The sequence below is a fragment of the Kogia breviceps genome, chromosome 6 (genome assembly GCF_026419965.1).
Source record: "Kogia breviceps isolate mKogBre1 chromosome 6, mKogBre1 haplotype 1, whole genome shotgun sequence".
Classification (NCBI taxonomy): Eukaryota; Metazoa; Chordata; class Mammalia; order Artiodactyla; family Physeteridae; genus Kogia; species Kogia breviceps.
In genome coordinates this window covers 16978386-17000044 of record NC_081315.1, presented here as the reverse complement: position 1 = coordinate 17000044, position 21659 = coordinate 16978386, and the positions used below count along the sequence as shown (strand labels likewise).

Sequence of the window (21659 nt, the reverse complement as noted above, 5' to 3'; positions counted from 1 at the left end):
TTAAATCCCAATTTATTTCATTTAGAGCACAGTATGAGGAAAAATTTTAGGTTAGAGAACTACTAAATAGAAAAGCTCACTTTGCTAAGCCAGTAAATTAGAGAAATTTAAAAGGGTGTATCAATCAGTAAAACAGAATAAAACTGAATTTAAAATATTTATTAAAAATATGTAAGATGTGTATAAATTTCTTTCTATTATTTTTCATCCCAGGAAAGGAAGAATTATTCAGGATATTTAGTAAGGACAGTATAATTTTAATTTTTATTATCTATATACCTTGTGTGCAGAGGAAATAGTACAAAGCAATAGGTACTTGTCTGAAAACTTGAAGGGTTTATCAATGTTTGTCTAGCTGGTTTATTGAGAATCATAAAACCCTCAGATTTTTAACTGGATTTCCTTAGTTTTTACTAAGAATCCCCATCAAATCTAAATGTTCATCATTTCCCAATGAATCAAGAGGAAAGTCAATATTTCATACATTCTTCTGCATTTAGAGAAAATGAGAATAAAGGATCCAACGTGTGCATGCTTATATACACATAGACTTTTTTACATAAAGTTTTAAAATTTGGAGAAATGTGAAAAGCTTCTCCTTCATCACTTGGTTCTGCTCTATCTTCTTTCAAATTAGGTAAAGTTTACTTTTTTGACTTTTAAAACAGATTAAACAAAATATTGGTTTAAGATTAGCTTTTAGCAAAATACTTACAACATATTCCTATATCTGCAATTCTAACAGCTGAACTATTAATACTGAAACATAAAGGTATTTGATGACATATTTATGTGTTTATGAAAGTGATAATTTCTTCAATTATAGTACTTTGAGAAAATGAACAAGAGACATGAATTTTAGTTCAACACTATGACCAGTTTAGCTGTTGATCCTGAAAAGTCATGTGAACTCTCAGGCCTCAGTTTCCTTATCTGTTAAATATGACAGGGTTGGATTAGATGACTTCTAAAAGCCTCTTCTTTTAAAAAATTTCATGAATTCTATGTGGCTTTATGCCCTTAAGCTTGTTCCTTGAATCCACATATTCTTTCCAAGTAACGTCTGAATATTTTGCTCAACAAGAGAGATTATTTAAACTTTTTGAATGTTTATCTCCAAAGTGCATACGAATATAAAGATATAGAAATTGCCCACTTGCCATTTCCTATTGTATCTCTCTATTAAGAGTCTCAGATTTATTACTGCCACCAACAAAATAAAACAAAACAAAAACAAGCAGCAATAACAACAAAACTCAGAAAAACATAACAAAATAACCTCTGTTCTTTCCTTCATTGGTAAACTACCCCGTCCTCTGCTCAGTTGCTTGAGTCCCAAATCTAAGAATCACTCTTGACTTCTCCTTTACCCTTATTGCTGATTCATCCACCACTCTAAGTATTTCTCGAACTCTTCTCATGCCCCTCATTTTCACTACCACAAACCTAATCCAAGTCACCATCATCTCTTGCCTGGACTGCTACAGATCTTATAACTGGTCTCCACACTTCCTTTCCATACTCTTACATTCTTCTCAACCCACTTTTCATGCAGCTCCAGGAGTGATGTTTTAAAAATCTATGCCAGATTCCCTTTGACAGCTTCTCATTACTCTGGGATGGCCCACAAGGCTACGATCGAGGTCTTATTTATTTCTTCCACTTTACTACACAACACTCTCCCTGTCCACTGCATCTCATATACCTTGGTCTCTTTCCTGTGCTTTGACCAAACTAAGTTCTGTCCTCAATTGGCGCTTTGCAATTGCTATACTTCTCTAAGGAATATTCTTCCCCTTCTCTTTAAATAGCTAGTTTATTCTCATTTTTTCAGACTTCAGCTCAGATAAAAACAGAATCTTCTTCACCTTCAGATACTCTCCATTATATCACCTTGTTTATTTCCTTGATACCAATGATCACAATCTGTAAATATCTTCTTTTTGTAGTGTTTACTTGTTTACTATCTATCTCCTCCTGTGCAATACCCACAAAGGGGCTTCTCGCTCTTATTTTCTATGATTCCCAACACCTGGCAGCAATGCCCTGAACACAGTGGGCTCAATCAGTATTTGTTGATTAAAGTATTCGGTGCATATATATACATGAAATAATACAAAGGCACAGAATGAGAATTTCCTGGGATTTACTCATCATCATTACTGGAAAAAACCACTCAAATCATATGACCCACGGTGTATGTACTGAGACTTTCTATAAGGAGGAACATAAACACATACCTTCAATGACATAAAGTCATGTTTCTAGTTCTAATCTCACTTAGTAGAGATAGTTTTTTTCCCTATGTCATATAGAAGGCTGATTAAAAAAGAAGAGTTTACAGGTTATATCTCGGTTAGCTATTTTACTATGATGGCATGTCTCTTTTGATTTGCAATCTTCAGCATCATACGACTAGATTCAAAATAAACATTTTGTAAATGACAAAGAATTATCCCCCAATGTAAAAATTCTAGCCTTTGAATCTACATGGTATAAATGAACTTTCATAATAAATAAATTTTGTAAGTACAATCATTACTGTATGTGAGCAGTATCCTCAAAGGTGGGGGAGGACAATTATTTTTGGTGCTGAAAAGAAGGTCTTCATATCCAAAAAAGTTGGTAGTCTACATAAACTATAAATTTGTTTGTTATGGGTGCATGAAAAAGACAAAATAAGTTGGCAGTCAGGATGTAAATCATTAGTAGTATCGTATTTTTGTAAGTCAGACATACTGTCTATTCTGATACACAAGATTATAAAGGATTTTTGTACTCTTCTTAAATATATTGTCTCTTAATTTTGCCTAGCGCTACTTTATTTTTTAGGAGCAGGGTACTGGTAAATAGACATACCTGCCTTGTTTTTCAAGATAAAGTCAAAACATACTTATGAAATCTACTAGGGAAGAAAATTAACTTCTGATGCTTACATTTTCCCCTATAATTTTGTCAAAATAGGTAATTTCTACTATGTACCTTAGACATACTCAAATATGTTTTAAGCATTCAAATGAAAAATTTAAACCCATCAACATCTTTTCTGAAATCCAAAAAAAACAACTTATTCATGATCCAGGTGCAGGTAGCCGGTAAAATGCATGAGAGACTAGATATAAAAGCAAAAGCTATAAATATTACACCAGTGAAATTACAAAAATGAGTCATGAAGGAAAAAAACATCATGACCAAAAGGAAACATAAAGCTTGCAATTTGGTGGCACAGTATTATATTCAGGTTTAAAATTTGCCTTTATTTAATGTAGGATAATTTAAAATATTTATATATTTACATTTATAATGCAGGATCAGGAGAGCAAAGCACTAGGTCCACAGATGCAGTTTAAAATTAGGTCACAGCACGGCATACGATGGACAGCTTTGGCGTGCCTACCGATATCAGTATTAATTTATACAGACCAACAGATTTCTCACATCAGTCAAAATTGTTGACGACTCTAATTTTTTTAAAAAGGCTTTATATAATAATAGAGCATCCGTAAGTCACACTGCATTTGCTAAAGAAATCACTGAAGTTACTCTATTTACCAGGTTTTTATATTTCTACATTATAGTAAGTCCCCTATATATGAACGAGTTCTGTTCTGAGTGCATTTATAGGTCCAATTCGTTCGTAAGTCCAAGAAAGTTAGTCTAGGTACCCAACTAACACAATCGAATATATAGTACTGTACTGTAATAGGTTTATAATACTTTTCACACAAATAATACATAGAAAAGAAACACACAAAAAATAAAGAAAACATTTTTAACCTTACAGTACAGTACCTTGAAAAGTACAGTAGTACAGCACAACAGCTGGCATTCAGAGGCCGGCATCTAGTAAACAGGCAAGAAGAGTTACTGACGGGAGGAGGGAGGGAGGTGGGAGATGGTAGAGCTGAAGGATCGGGAGGAGGGAGGGAGGTGGGAGATGGTAGAGCTGAAGGATCGTCAGCAATAGGAGACAGAGGGCAGGCTGCAATTTCACTCACACCTGATGTTGATGAAAAGCAAGTTCGCATCTTTGAAAGTTTGCAGCTTGAAGGTTCATATGTAGGGGACTTACTGTATCAGCAAAAGACAGAATATCTGTATTTTATAAACAAATTATTAATTAAACTCAGTTATTTCATAAAATTACTTTAAATGACTTCTGAACAGAATTCAGGTAACAATGTAAATAATTTTCTGCTCCAATTTATTAGTCTAATTGCTCAAGATCAAAATTAAATTTTATTCCAACTATTTTAGTTTTTTTTTTTTTTTTTTTTTTTTTTTTTTGCGGTACGCGGGCCTCTCACTGCTGTGGCCTCTCTCGTTGCGGAGTACAGACTCCGGATGCGCAGGATCAGCGGCCATGGCTCACGGGCCCAGCCGCTCCGCGGCATGTGGGATCTTCCCGGACCGGGGCACGAACCCGTGTCCCCTGCATCGGCAGGCGGACTCTCAACCACTGCGCCACCAGGGAAGCCCCCAACTATTTTAAATGAGATGCTTTTGTATCAAACTATTTCATACTTTAAAAAAACTACCCTAGACGATGTATACGTATTTGCATGTGTGCTCACATGTATATGTAGTAATGATTTAGAATTTAACTTAAACTAATAACAGCACAGTTTCTCAAAAGGTACATTATTCCACTCAGCAAAAAGAATGTGAATTATTCACCTTTAAATAGTATTTATCTTTTATATTCCTTCCCAACCAAGGGAAAGACTCCCAACACGCAGTAGGGATAACTTTGATTAAAAATAGAGAAAGTTTTCAGTACTTTAGCTTGGTTACAAAGAAGAAAAATAGAAAAATTAACAGAACATAAGAGCAGAGGATACTATGTATTGACAGGGTTTCAATAAGCAGACTAGACATTTTATGTTTAATGTGTCTATACACAGACTTTACCTTTAACAGGTGAAATTAGGATAGTAAAGATCTGGCAAAAAAACAGATTTCACCAGCAAAAACAAACAAAAAATCTTACTTTTGCAGAGCTTCATAATTAGATAGACTTCCCCTACCCTTTTTAAGACTTGTTAATCAGGAAAGGGAAATTCCAAACGCCATTTAGGCTTTGCAGAGGAGAGGAGAGAATCTGGTATCCAAGGGACACACACACAAAATTCAATTTGGCAACCATATATGGTGGCGCAGTGGTTGCGAGTCCGCCTGCCGATGCAGGGGATGCGGGTTCGTGCCCCGGTCCGGGAAGATCCCACATGCCGCGGAGCGGCTGGTCCCGTGAGCCATGGCCGCTGAGCCTGCGCGTCCGGAGCCTGTGCTCCGCAATGGGAGAGGCCACAGCAGTGAGAGGCCTGCGTACCGCAAAAAAATAAAAAAATAATCATCTAATACTTTTGCCATGTACAATGCTCCCTCACACGTTGCCTCTACTTTCCTACCTATTAAAATTGATCACAACTACCTGTAAACTATTAGTCCATCTCTTCAACAAGGCATTGGCTTTTTTATAACATGGTACGTGGGAACTAATCAAACACTAGAAAAAAGCAGCTAAATATATAATGTGTTCTTTGCCGTACAAGTTTTATGAAGGTAAAAATTTATAGACTGTTAGATTTTAAAATACCATTTTAATAAACAAAAGGTATTTGAATGTAATATGAAGCACAGAAATGGAAAAATCATAGTTCCTCCAAGTAGAAACTAGCTGAAGGGTTACTAAATATTTAACCTTAAACCTGGTACAGTACTTTGCAAGAACCAACCAAATTAATGACAATCAATCCAATCCAATCTCACTTCAAAATTCAATTTCATTTTCTCTGCCGCAGTCAGTATTTACGGTATCATACCTGGGTCTACTATAATGGCTTTTTTATTTTTTTTTTCGGTACGCGGTCCTCTCACTGTTGTGGCCTCTCCCGTTGCGGAGCACAGACTCCGGACGCGCAGGCTCAGCGGCCACGGCTCACGGGCCCAGCCGCTCCGCGACACGTGGGATCCTCCCGGACCAGGGCACGAACCTGTGTCCCCTGCATCGGCAGACGGACTCTCAGTCACTGCGCCACCAGGGAAGCCCTACTATAATGGCTTTTTGATGTCTCTACCTCAATTCTCCTCCCTTTCCAATACAAATGGAATCCTTCTATGGAACTGAAAATACCAATTTCAAGTTTTCTTCCAGTGGCTCTTCCCTGTCCACACATTCCAGCACAAAAACAACCCCTTAGCCTACATACATTGTAAGTGCACAACACAAATTGATAAATGAACGCAAAATCAAGATCTCTACCTACAGTAAACCTTCACTACCATTTGGTTACCTAAAAATCATGTCCTTATGACTGCTTATAATATGCCTTACAGCCCCAACTCTGATCCCTTCCCCACACCAAAGCTTCTTACCGTCACTTTGCAACTGACTTCTATTTAATAATGAGCTTGACTTCTACTTTACTGGGAAGATGGAGGCCACGCCAGAAGCACTCTTTTGACTGCTCTCTGTACTACTGTAAATTGTTTTTTTTATAGTTTCACCTGTCTTGTTATTTTTCTCTAAGGAAGAATGTCCCTTCCCATTCTTTTTCTCAGGAAGAATGTCCCTTCCTATTCTAACACCAAAGATTTCATTTCTTCTTTTTTCATCTATGATCTTTGTCCATCAATCATTTACTCCAGGAAATTTACTGTCCTTGTCCATAGGGTCCTAGCCCAACAAATAAATTCCTGTTTCCATTACTCTAATTACTCTCACAATGCTGCCCTTCCCACAAACCGCTTCTGTCTCTTCTTTTCTCAATCAATTTCTAGAAAGTTAATACCGTCTTTTCGTTTCCTCATTACTCACCATAGCCGTTGAAATTCTATTTCTTTCTCCACAAGACTCGACTTACAGATTTTTTTTAAACATGAATGTCTGTCAATCAAATGATCAAAATTCAGTATTTTTCTTGGCAGTACTTGACAGTGTTTATCACCCAACTCTTTGGAATCCATGACAAGAAAATTGTTTTCCTCGAATCTTTCAGTGCTTCTTCATAAGCTCCTTCCTTCTTCTATACTCAAAACGTGGCTGTTTTCCTCACACTTTCTTTTAAACATTTCTTCTATTCCCATGGGTCAACCATCACTTTTAAGTGCATGAATCTCAAAGCTCTGTCACCTGAATGTGACAACAGCACCTCAAATTCAACATGCCTCCAAACATATCCACCTGGTTGAGATCTATTTCTGTTGTTGATATTATCCAGATCTGAATTTTGGACTCGTGGACTCCTTTCTCTTACCTGATACTTTCTTGGATTCTCTCTCTCTCTCTCTCTCTCTCTCTCTCACATACACACACACACCCTCTCTTCCTTTCTATTCTCTCTTTTATTCTTCAAGCTTGAAAAGAAACAATAACCTTCTAACTGGTTATTTTTCATCTAGTCCACTGTCCAATGGTTTTTAAGTAGGAATGTGCATTAGAATCATCTAGGGAGTGTTTGCAGAATATAGATGATACGTTAGATTCTAGTCTCAGAGATTCTGATTTACTGGTTCTAGGGTGTGGCCAAGAAAATGTATTTTGAAGAAGTCCGCTCGCTAAGTGTTTCAGATACATACTTCTTGTTAAGGGCAACTGCCTATCCTATAATGTACATCTCTTTCAAATTAACTTTTTCTATGGAATCGATCTGCACATTTAACTCTTTTGCTCAAATACCTCCAATGGCTCCCCATTGTACTAGCCCTTCTCCAATACGAGTTCCAGACATATCTCTCTACTATATTATCTACCTTTTAAAATGCTTTTCTGTGCTCCTGAACAACCTCCTAATCCTTTCTCCACATGTCCAGATACTATGCAGATTGACTACTTCCTCCTCTATTAACACCACTGGAAGGGCTCAAACACAAATGAGCTCCCTCCTAGATCTCTATTGTGTATCCTCTTACAGCACCATCACTGTGTCCTACTTTACTCATTGACATACATGCTTCATTACCTTGAATGCACTGTAAACTCTTTAAACATAGGAGACACACTTGGACAATTAAACAGAAGTGATTACCAGCAAAACCATTTTCCCCATCATATTATTTGCGTTGGTTTTTCCAGAACAAAGGTAAATTATAAACTACTTACAGGCTGATCCTGACTCACCAGAAATCTCACCTGAAGTAGAGGCTTGTGGCCCAACACAGAAATCCTCCCGAGACTAGGAGTGCTAATGCCTAACCTATCCCTACAGGATACCTAGAAGGCAGAACCTGCTGATTACCTGTTCTGATCAAGGTCCCAAAAATATGAATTGTCTCTCCCTAAATTTTATTTTAGGGCTGTCAATTGTTTTGTTGAATTTTTTCCCTTAAAGTCAAATTTGGAGGGAGAAAAAATGAGAGGCAATTTTGTCCTCCACTTTAATTATACAAATCCAATAAAAAGAAAATTATTGTTTTAGGTCATACTTTAAATGTTTATATGTATGTGTATATAAGTTTGTAATTATGTTGTATACATTTTTTCTTCCCACTCCCTCAAGTAGGGCTGATAGAAACAAGGTCATTTCCCAGAGATTATATATGTATGCCTCTTAGAAATGTGGACTTTTTGAAAGTTTTAATTTTGAAATAATTAGAGACTCACAGAAAGCTGCCAAAAAAAAAAAAAAATTAGTACAGACGGGTCCTATGTACCCTCCAACCAGCTTGCTCCAAGGGTAACATTTACATAACTCTAATACAATATACCAACCAGGAAAGTGACAATCTATGGACCTTGTTTAGATTTCATCAGTCTTTATATGCATTTGTGTATGTGTGTGGGCATGTATAGTTCAAAGCAATTTTATCATGTGTATAGATTCATGTAACTGTGGTAGTTTTAAATATTCACTATCCTGTAAATCAAATTTTATCAAATCGATAACAGGCTTAAAAATCAAAGATAATTATATTTTTTGGTCTCAGAAAATAGAACTTGGATACATTACACAACACAGAAATTGAGCAGGTATAACGAATGTAAAGTAGAACTGTATTTTGGTTTAAAATAAACTAGGAAATATATTCGAGTCAAAACTTCTTGAAAATTTTAAGTTGTATGCTTGAATCAAGTTCAACTACCAAAAAACAACACATTTGGGCTATACTGTCCAAACAGAACTACGTTTGCTAAAGTACTCCGTATTATTTCTTGGATTCTGTTAAAGATGTGGTGTAAGAAACAATCATATGGAGACTATTTGAGCAATTTTTTAGAATCGTTATTGAAGATACTGTGTAATGCAAACCAATATCTTTTGCATATTTTAAAAGGAATGTATACAGAATCATCTAAGAAGCTAATGATATCCTGATGATAAATCTCTTCTAGAATCTGTCTCAACAGTTTTTTGTTTAACTGAAGAGCTAGAAAATTTCTCCTTAGCATAAAATAAAAATTACATAGCATATCAAGTTTTTCACCTTGGCAACTGAGATGCTCAAATTAAATTAGTGCTCATTATGGTAAGTATATTATCCCTGACTCTTACTAGATTTATCTTTGCCTCTCCTTATATGGATTCTGTCCTTTATACTTAAAAAAAATATCCTGAGTACACTAGTGTATGCATTGCATTATGTCACAGCATACTTTTTAGAAACAATAATGTTATGGAATGAATGTTTGTGTCTTCCTAAAATGCATACGTTGATATTCTAACCCCTGATGTTATGACATTATAAGGTAATTAGGTCATGCAGGTAGAACCCTCAATGAAGAGACAGGAGAGCTTGCTTCCTCTAGCTCTCCTCTCTCTGTGAAGATACAATAAGAAGGCTGTGGCCAAACAAGGAGTGTCCTCACCAGATACTGAATCTACTACTGCTCTGATCTGGGGTGGATTTCCCAGCCTCCAAAACTGTGAGAAATAAATGTTGGTTGTTTAAGCCACTCAGTCTATGGTATTTTAATACAGCAGCCCAAACTGAGTAAGACAAATGATCATACATAAATGCTACGTATTTCCTTTGCCGAGCAGTTCATAATTTATACTGTACATCTATATATAAACCTTATTTAATCCATACAACAGTCCACTTTTCCAATGAGGAAACTAAAATTCAGAATGATTAAATGATAACTTAGTAAATGGTAGATCTGGAAATCTTATCAATCTGTAATATTTGCCTTCCAGAGAGTATACTAAAATTTCACTTATTTATAATTTTATTAATTTAAAAATAAACTATATTTTATAAGCAATGCACTATTTGCTTAATTTCTAAAAATGTCTCCAAATACTACTCCCATCACCCATTTATTTTCATTCTGATCAAAACCCACATATTTAGTGTGTACTCTGTAATTGTCCATAAGTTGTGTTCCTTTGTGCATTTTATTTTCTCCACCATATTAAAAGCTCTTTAATGGCATGAACCTTTTATAGAGCTTATGATAGCGTTACAAAACAACATCTATTTCCAACTACTATATATGTAGGAAATCTTTACAAGAGAGGATTTTCATGTGATAATAGCTATATTTACTGTCTCTAAAAGCAGTTGCATACAGTTGTTTATTCTTATACACAAGATGTACTCTGATAATAAATGTATTAAAAAATATAACAGATTGATTAGTAAAAGCCGAAGAATCTTATTTTTATACTTATTGGTTGATAATTCTATTCTACTCTAAAATTGAATACTAAAAAAAGTAGGACAAATCTATAGACCTGCAAACTCTTTAATAACGTAATCAAACACTTAACCTAATTTATATCACTGAAACAAACATTTTAAATGTAAGATATAAATAGTTCTGTGTTTAATATAACTGCTGCAAACATATTCTGACTACTTAGGCAATTTCAAAGCACGTCTGTATCATTCTTATCTAACCAACTTACATTATGAAATATTATAGAATTATTGCTAATTCTTTTTCAGTGTTTGCAGTCAGAATAATAAATTTTTTCTTCATCCCTTACATTAAAAATAGTGTAGCACAGTTAGAATCACTATTATATAAATAGGTCCATGCATGTACTTGGGCATCCTTTCATTTTTACACTTCTTGAAGTCATTGAAATAAACAATATTTAGTTTACCTCATAAACAATGGCTTTGGCAAGCCCGATTACCACCTCATTTTGGTAGATTTATTTCTTCATCAGTGAGCAAGAATTCAATTTTCTTTATATCATGTAAGACAGCATGTCATACAAGCTTCTTAAGTGTGCATCTTTCTAATAATAGGACTAATTATATAATCAAAAGCTCTAATTTCATTTCTGTAAAGAGGTATATTTGTTTAATTTTAATATGTATTAATTTGAATTCTATATTATTCTTTCTCTGGTATACAAAAAGGCACAAATATTTAATTTCATGCAATCATTTTCTTTTAGCCTCTACTAAAATGACTTTTAACCAGTATTTCCGATATCAATTATTTCCTGACCTCAAACAGTACCATCTACAAACAGAGAAAGCTCAATCTCCAGTCACCAATTTATCCCTACGAATTATACACATGGGGTGGGAATTTAGCATGAAGCTCTTCAATACTATAAGACCATTTAATTATATAAGCAATTTTAAATGTGCACAGTTCTATAAACAAAACTAATCATTAAAAGAAGAGAATACCACAAAGATGGCCAAGTAAGGAGAAAAAGGGGCTCATTTTATTCCATATCACCTTTGAGAGAAATATGTAATTAAACAGGACAAATGTATGCACTGCTGAGATGTAATACTACTTTATCTAAAATCATATCCCCTAGCATATCCCATCACAGGTTTGCTGACTTCTTTCCAAATTGAAATATAATTTTTCTCTCTTCTTTGATCTAAAAGACGTCAAATTCTTATAAAAAGAATTATTTTGGCGAAGTTAAAGGGCAAAGAGTTAAAACGTTGCTTATATCAGAAGTCTGGATACTTCTAAAGAGAAATCCATAAATGCCTTGGCAGCTCTCTGGAAGCACAGAAAAAAGACCAGGCATTTTAAATGAAAACTGTTCCCATTCGCTGATGCTTTCATCTCTATATGCAAGAGACAGACTGGGTAGGATTCAAAAAGTTCATCAGCAACAAAGCCTCATCCTGTCCCATTTGGCAGTTATATCAGTCTATTACCTGATGTTAGGATATATAAGACAGTTTCCTTCCATTAGGAAGAGTTCCCTAAAATGGGCACTGTCAAAGCTGGGAAATCTGAAATCTGACCTACTTTTTTCAAAAGATTTCCATGAATTTTGTGGTAAGTGTAATTCTTTTTACAGTTAGAGCTCTCCTTTCATAAAGAACTGTTAACTGAAATATGCTGGCAAATTGCCTTACGTTTTAAGTATCAAAATAAAAATCTACAAAATATGTACAAATTTCTCAATTTTTATCTCTAATACTGAATTCCCATGCTACTTTATGTATACATTGACTTTACTATCTGTTGTAAGCCCAATAAAATTCTGAATAAACCCACACTAAAAAATTATTCATTTGGAATACATTTATAAAACAAGAATAAACTGATTAGTCCTATGGGTAAGTTTGATAAAATACAAACGTGAATTTTAAAACACACGTTAACTGTAAGAAGAAGATTCCTTGTATTTACAAGGCTGTCATTTATAGTTTTCTATTCTCCCTTTAGGAATGAAGCATTACATTCTTAAGAGGGAAGAAGGTTGATTAATTAATTAAAATAGAAGTTATTCAATACTTTTTAAAGAGAGAAATCTAATTTCTGGGTTCTTTCAAACTCCTGCTTGTCATAAAATGTCACTGCATTTCAAGTAAATTAAAAAATCAACCACACAGCATCACATTTATAGACTTTGATATCATTCTTGTAATTAAAATAAAGGTGCTCTACTCTTCCTACAACTATTCTGGAGAAATCACTGATAAAGTGACATAGATTTAATTTCAAATAAAAGGATAAGAAAGCATACAGTATTATGGAAATTATATGCTTAAGACAGCATGGTACAGTGAACACATTTTTACCACATGATTTACAGTAATAAATCACTTCTTATATTTATTCATTTTTAAGATTACTAACTTCATTTTCCTTAAACAAGGTTCAAAAGTATAAAAAGTCTGTATTCACTATGCTTAATTTTCTATTTAACTATAATTTTCATTGAATTGAATGAGAATAAAGTGGTTATAAATATTCACAAATAAATGAAACAAAAAATTAACTTCATAGCCTAAAGCATATCCACAGACTTTATACTGTATACCTCATAAGAACAGAGTAAACAGATATGATAAACAGCATAATAATGGACTTCAGTTTCATCAAAATGATAATCTTATTAACTAGACATTTATTACCCTAACTTCAAGGTTCTTTAGCATATACAGGAAATAAAATTACTCTGTGCCCATAAAAATCATAGCAAGATGAGACAATAGATCACTATGGGTATTTCTTCCATTTCTGCCAATATTAAGTGAAACTCTAGGACAAAAGTACTCAAAACAGGTAATTCCTATGATGTTCAAATAATGCATAATTCAAGAATATCTAAACTGAACAAAGATGAAAAAATACTTTTGATAGCCTTAAATTCTAGTAATAAACACAGAAGATAAAAATAAGAAGAGTAATGATTATACTCTCCAAATACTTGCCATCAATCTTTGCCTATTACTCTGCAGAGGTCTATTAAATATATATTGTTAAAATTAATCATATAAAATACATATTCATTCTTGAAAGCTAACGTCAGAAGCTATAGTGTTTAATAAAAATCCTAAATATGAAAATGCAAGTTATAAACATAAAGCACTAGGATTTTATAAACAAAGCTAATACTCTAGGATAGTAAGAATTGGAATGAAGGCACAGATAGGTAAATTTATAAGCAGCATTAGGGACTGAAATTCTCCAAGTAAAATTCACATTAAAAGACATCCTGTGTCCTCAGATATAATATATAATATTCCAGAAAAAGGAAAGAATAAATGAAGCTAGTCTTACCACTACTGCTACAGAGAAGTTATAACTAAAAGCTGTAGTGTCAATCTTTTTTTCTGCTTCCTTCTTTTATCATAAATAAATATGTTTATGATTTTATTTTCTGTCTGGCTTATATGCACAAATCACTTTTTGAAACACTGTATATTATAAAAGAGGTATCTATGATTTTTGTACATAAACTCAATGGGGAAAATAAACAATAAAAGTTATCCTAGTTGTATAAATAGAACTAAATTCCTAGGAGACTTTAAAGGTGAATGTTAAAAAATGTGTTTTTGTCTCAGAAATCTAAGGAAAATCAGGATAAGCCTAATTAAACTGAATATACTCAAGATTTTTTTCTGTATTTTGTTTGCATATACGTGGGAAGGAAAAGTAGAAAATGTAGAAAATTTGCAATATCTATACCCATACCCAAGTTCTTGCTTTCTCTTTGCCTAGTAGGAACAGTATATTATATAAAGTGGTGAGGATGACAATGACATTATGACAAATAGGAATGGAGTCAATGCAAGATGCAATAGGCCAACCTAGCTCTTGAGAAGATAATGGTTTTTATGAATGGCTTTACTGAATTGCAAGTAATTAAAAATGTATTTGGACAGACTTGGAAACTAAAAAATGTGTTCAGAAGTATTCTCATGCAGAGATGGTACTTCAATAAAACCTAATTGAGAAGATATATTTCTTCCTAAAATTAAAAGCTCCAACTCTTAGAAAGTGACTTATTTTTCTCTGAAAATATCATTTGTGATATCAGAGAAAAAATTCATTTCAGATAAGTCTTAGTTAAAAGAATATTATGGCCTGAATTTCCATAGATTCAGCTACATAAGCGGAGCTAAGTCATACTGGCTCACATTAATGTCTTAGCCTAGAAAAGACAGTGCTAACACTAAAAGCAGAATTATTATGAAAATCATAATTCTTAAACAAAAGTTTGTAAGTGTACCATTGCTATTTCAACACTTACGGCTATCGTAACATATGTTTCCTAGAGCCCTGCCAGTTTGAAGCAGCACTTCCTGGTCTTTGCTATTTAGCAGCTGCACCAGTGGTGAAATCAATCCTGCATCCACACATGGAATTCGCATAAATTCTGAAAAGAAGAACATATTTAATTAAAAATATAAGGATTCTCAATTACATAAAAAAAACCTCCCTTAATAAAATAAATATCTAATATTAAAATGTTTAAGATGGCTTACTATCCGAAGAGTACATTTCTGTCTAAAAGTATCATTACAACCCTACTAAATACTTCATGAAATAAGTACACAAAAATGAGTGGGGTCATATTTTTCTTTGCTGACAGTCTCTACCATAAACCAAAAGAATTTTTCATTAACTTTCATTATACCTAATTTATCACTATCTTCTTATACCTGGATGTTATAAGAGGAGAAGGGGGGGAGGGGGGGGGGAGGGGGAGGGGGAGGAGCTGGGGGAGGGGAATAAGATGTAAAGGTTTTGTTTGCTTTTACACATTTTCAACTTCAGTTATCAGCACTTGTAGACACATAATAGTACCTAGTTTCAGAAATTTGTTGTTGTTATTATTATTAGACACTCTGAGAGTACAATTCTAAAAAGGAAGAAATATTCACAGATACTTCCCCTTTTATTTTTCCTCTGCCTCAAATCCACCTTAAATCTGTTATATAGGGGAATACTTTATTTAAAAGATATCAAAATCTTTTACTGCAATTTATGGTCATAGCTATGCTCTCACGTTAAACTTGCCCCTGGAACTTCTTACTAATACCCTGGATTTTGAACATCAGCACATAGTCAGGTACGCTAATTTTTAGAGAGTTCTTTTTGTACGTACAAATTTAACCATAATTATATTTTATAATTAATCCAAATCTAACAAGTATATGCTAACAGTTCTCTTATATTGTTATATAAGAGATATTATATTGTTATATAAGGTGCACAGCAGAGTGACGATGAACAGATCAACTTCCAATGTCTTTTTTTCTCTGGTTCACACAATCTTCTTTCATTGTCAGGTTTCTAACCAGAAGAAATATAAGGCCAGTTAATATTTCTGTTGGGTCATGTTGCATTTCTGAAGATATTTATTTTTTAAAAAAAGACTCTAATCCACTTTCTCAGCCAGTCACTTAAAAAAAAAAACAACGTGGCAATTAAGCAGTAAACAACCATTTAAATGGCTCCCATTTATTTTAACCAGTAGGGATTAGTGGCCTGCCCTTAACAAGCCTCAGATTAAAAGTATAAATGCTATAAATTATGTCTTTAAAGCATAGTTGACATCTATGAGAAGCAACCTCTAGCGGCAGAGTTATCACGCAACTGTGACCAAGTATTCTGAGGACTGATACTAGCAAGTAATAAGATCATATAGGAACGGCAATCCATTTCAAAAAAGAATCTATTCAAAATTTCTCAAGCTATGTTATGTGTGTGTGTGCTCATTCTTAAGAAAAAAAGTTTTAAGACAGAAATTGATTTCTGGAAACTATACTGTGTTTCTAATGAGGTTAAAAATAAATTACTTGATCTTAAAAATCAAGCTGCTTTGCATCTAAGAAGATTTAGATACTGGTTGCTCTGAGTTAACAAACAATATCTGGAGGGGTTTCATTTTCAAACTAGATCTGCTTCAGGAGTTCTTTGTTGTTCCAAGGTGATCCCTATCTATTCAGAAAAGTTCAAATCTGCTTGAAGTACACTAAATACTCCAGACCACTAGGAATCTCTGCACATTTATGACCAGCTCAACTCCAAAGCACAGCATAATGATTATAATTACAATAGCTTAGATGTTCATACAAACAATAGATGGTCAGTTTTCATTAACAACCAAAAAATGATTTACCAATATAGAACCTCACTGGAACTTGAAAGATATTTTGAGCACCTCTAAACAAATGAAAAAATTTCATGGCAGTTCTTTTTGGTAACACACATATGAACATGTTGTTTTACTGGGCTAAAAACATACTTTACAATGCCACCTGCCACAGTGATTACACAATGTATAAAATTAATTGTGCAAAACTGAAGCCAGAATTTTAAAGTTTCTTTTTTTAAGGTATAATATATGTACTTACTAAAATAAAAGAACTAAAAATAATATCAAACTTTGACAAACTGAGGCATACTAATGGTATTACATTTAGCATGGCCTCCCCTTTGGCTTAGAAACTGCTTTAAGAAGTCAGTGTTTTTCTCAAATTGACTACACTAAAATCATACACAAATATTTCTGCTACAAAATAATTCTTCCAAAGAATCCCCTCTCACTGGATATAAGCCATATATAATGGGATGGCTATTTTATAATCTACGCTTTGCTGTCATTACATGGAAACCTAAGAAATAAAGGTTTCTCATGAAGGTGAATTCAGAAAACAGAGTATGTATTCCAACTACACTGTTGCAGTCAAGTGCCAACGTCAGTAGGTCAGATTAAAAAAATAATAATAATAACAGTGAGTTTATCTGGCTATAACACAAACCAACGTATACACTGAAAAAGGGTAAGCTCTCCTGTGACAATGAAGATGAATGACTCAGTGGCAGCTCAAGAATCCTGTAACCAAAGCAATAAGTGATACAGGTACAGGAAGGACTAGCAGTGCTATTCTTTAATTCTCCTCTGAAGGAATGGAATAGCAAATGGGAAATGTATGAATAGAATGACTATAATGATAGTCATTTTAAACAACATTTCATCACATGAAAAAAGTCAAGGAAAAGAAAAATAGAAAGAAAGAAAAAAGGTCTAATCTACAAAATTAAAACATAAATTAATAAAACATACTGACAGGTAGGGTGTAAAACTGAAGATGTTCCCAGCAGAAAAGTTCTTGAGGAAAACCTCACCATTTTTGGCTACTTCTGCTATGATGTTAGCTACTTTGGCTGTGCAGGAAGACTGTGGAACCAACAGACTTGCGAACAGTTGAAGTATTCCACTTCCTTGGATTTTTTCACTTGTTTCCATATCTGAAAGAGATACATACAAAGAGCTTCAGTGAATATCTTCAACACGAACACTGACAACTTCATCTACAATAAATTCTTTCTTTAAGAATTTTCACCATCCATAACAGAAACAGTTCATTATATATTAAAATGTGTATATTTATATAAAATTACCTTCAGTTCCACAAGCCGCTTTTATGTTCAGTTTTTTATCTATGCAAAACACTTTCTAATACAATCTTTTCCAAATCTACAGATTATAAAAGAATCTTTTCTGAATATACCATTTGCATACCAAACTTACTTCTCAATGTTATTTCCAACACTGTCTCTTCAGAGTAGGAATGGATTACTTTCTACTTCCCTTCTGAATTCTCTAACAGTGTGTTATTAATACATGTGAATTCTATGATTACCTGTAATGCTACAGCAATTTTTTTAAAAAGTGGCAACTAAATGTGCAAAAAACTCACCTCATATCATTTTATATGGAGTGACAGAAGAGACTATTCAGTTCTATATGATTACTGTTTCTCACACAACTTATTCAAACCACCACTAATGAAAAAGGGAAATAGTAAACAGCAATAAGGCCATGGTATTCAGAACTCTATATGGTGATACAGAAATTCAAGAAGACCTACTTCTTTCCTTTTCTTTCCATCTTTGTTAAAATACAAATAAAGAGCCTTTGTATGAAATCAAGCCGCTTCATGTAAAAAGCATGACCTATTAAAATAAAAAACAGGAAAACCTGGAATGATGATGGAAATAGAGACAAGCTCAAGGAAACAAAATTTAAAATTACTCTTTGGCTCTTAACAATGAAGAGGAATGGCTTTGTTTAAAAACAGGGAGCTAGGGTTTCCCTGGTGGCGCAGCGGTTGAGGGTCCGACTGCCGATGCAGGGGACGCGGGTTCGTGCCCCGGTCCGGGAGGATCCCACATGCCGCGGAGCGGCTGGGCCCGTGAGCCATGGCCGCTGAGCCTGCGCGTCCGGAGCCTGTGCTCCGCAACGGGAGAGGCCACAACGGTGAGAGGCCCGCGTATAAAAACAGGGAGCTATAAGGCTCATTAAAACATTCTATTTAAATTTATTTCTATGTGTAGCTCCTCTATATCCTTTACATCCTTTGGATATACAAACAAACAAGAGAACTCTAAAGATTTCTTGTTAAGTAAATGGCAGCTGCTCTGATCAACAGAGAGTAGGAAATCATTTTTAATAACTTGAGAAAGTCTACAAAAAATAATCTATTTCTTTATAGTAAGTGCTGATTGTTTAGCTCATTTCAAACTGTGGGTCCCAATCCATTAAGAACCCTGAAATCAATCTGGTGAACAAGGACAAGCAATTTCTTAAAAAGAGAAATAGAATCAACAATGTCCACAACAACAAAAGAATAGAAAAAAAATTTTTTGCGGACAGTAAGGTAAAACATTGAGTGAAACACATGCACATGTAACTGTATGTGTAGGCTTACTGAATGTAAAATGTATCACTAATCATAGATTCTGGTCAAAAAGTTAAAAAGCAATGTTCTGTGTAACCCAAGACTAGCCAGGATTCTGGGTTAAAGAGGTATAACACCCTTAACATCATCAGGAGAAGCTAGAATTGTTGAATGGCTGAAGCAATAGAAAATTATATGGAAAATTATTTATAAATTTGTAAAAATTGAGAATTGTAAAAGTTCCATGGATTTGTTATCTTAAAAACATTTCTTTGCAATTACTGTAGTTACTTGGGTGTATGTGCATGTTTATATATGACATTAGTACAAAAGATCAAGTAATCAAGATTAAGATTAGTCAATGTTGAAACTCCATCCATGTATTTCCTTTTCCATAAGCCTAGTACACTTTAATACAGCTAATACTATTTTGGTTTCTTACATTTTATGTACTGCAATAAAAAAGGATATTTTGGAGATACTTTAAAACAGCGTTCTTTATTAGATGAAGAAACAGAAGCCCAGAAAGATAAAGTAAACTTGTCTAAAGTCACCAATAATCATAGAGCATGAACAGCAAATTCAGATTCTACTACACTAACAATTCAACATGTGTATCACCTGGCAACCGCTGGTGTTACTTTTTAGAACAGAAAACTTACTTAAGCACAAATGAATGAAATTTGTCTTTTTGTACGCTGCTATTCACTGGTTTCTCACAATTCAGATTATTACAAACGTAAAGTACACATGATAGAACATAAACACAGGAGCTGTCCTTTCAGCAAGCGCATTTATAAAATACAATGTGCCTTTTCACTTTTATTTTGTTTCTTGGATTAAAAAATAAGTTTTTAAGGTTACCACCTGAAAATCTGACACCAAGTTTCTATTAATTATTATTATTCTTTTTAGCAAGAAGCCAAAAGGACTGCACTCAGTTTGCCATGTTAAAATCCTTCCTTTTCTGACCACTGCTACAATGGTAGAACACTGGGGCTCACTGCCCCAGGGGCCTGGTCCTACCATCTGCTGGTGCTAGGATGACAGCAAGAATCTGGCATACGGCATGAATCATGATTAGATGTGAAGCTGAGGCATTTGTGTGTGTGGAGGCGAGCAGTTAACTGTAAATCACCCATGCACGTCTCATTTTAACTATAAAAAAATGGCTTAACATCAGAGCTGAATGTCAGGGGCACAGGAAAAAAAAAAGAAAACAAAGCAATACAAAATCTTGCATTCTGATGAGTTTCCATGGATTACAACCCAAGGAATTGGAAAAACAGTTATAATAAGATGAATCAAGATTTGGGAATAGTATTTTTGTAATACTGTTGTCAGAGAAATAAGAGGGAAAATATAATCTGGTTTTTCATATAAATCTGATTTACAATTTAGAAAAATCAAAAAGGAATTCTATTTACTTGCTAGCATGTGGATTTATATATAGGTTTAGAATTTAAATTAAACAGCTGGGAATTATCTTCTTTCGTTTGTCATGAAAACATAAAGAGCCAAATACTGCTTATCATTAAAATGGCACTATCCAATAAACAATTACAAAGTTTCAGCCTCATTTTACATATGCTTTCTACACTGGCATTCTACTGCATCTCACAATGTGTATCTGTGAACTAAACATGTTCTCAGATATCTGTGAGCACCCTTGAAATGATTTGAAGCATTAAGAAGGCATCAGTGGTGGTGTTTGCAGGTGTAAATGAATGACTACTTGTAAAAAGAAATCATGTGTTGTGATCATGAGTCCTAAAAAAAAAAAAAAAGGCAGACTTTTCATTATCTTTAGCCACACTACTACTGACATTGTAACTATACCCATTTAAAATATTTGCAAGAATCAATTCAACTTCTTTCTCCCCCTTCACATTTAGGTGCAGTCATAAAAGCGTTTGAGTATGCCTACAAATTATAGGCAGCTGGCAGTCCTTGAATTTTGAAGGACCCATACATGAAGGGCAGTTGCTACTCTAAAATAATATCTGTGGGAGCTATGGCAGGAGTCATATCCATTATAGTAGCCCTTGCAGTTCTGCAAGCATTCATTCTGTCTCTGCAGTCCTATGTCCACACCCCACCTGACCTCCTGGTGGCAAGGAGCAGCTTCGTTATGAAACTGCCAGTGATAGAAAGAAAAAGAAAACTGGGCAATTGGGTCAGAGAAACTTGAAGAGTAAATCAAGAAGCTGTGCTACAATGCTATAGGGAGAGGAGAAGTTAAAGCACAACTCATAGAATTTCTCAAGACCAATAACCCAGGAGAAGACAGAGAACGGGTGGAA

General features: G+C 34.2%; 1 protein-coding gene across 11 annotated transcripts in view; it reads right to left on the bottom strand.

Moving 5' to 3' along the window:
• RAP1GDS1 (Rap1 GTPase-GDP dissociation stimulator 1) overlaps nucleotides 1-21659 on the bottom strand; it is a 157066-nt gene that overhangs the window by 80814 nt on the left and 54593 nt on the right. For all 11 annotated transcript variants that reach the window (XM_059065888.2, XM_067035531.1, XM_067035533.1 and 8 more), the window contains 2 exons: nucleotides 17801-17923; nucleotides 14916-15041 (listed from right to left, as the gene is read on the bottom strand). In XM_059065888.2, the coding sequence (XP_058921871.1) occupies nucleotides 14916-15041; nucleotides 17801-17923 (249 nt within the window). The remainder of the gene's footprint in view (nucleotides 1-14915; nucleotides 15042-17800; nucleotides 17924-21659) is intronic.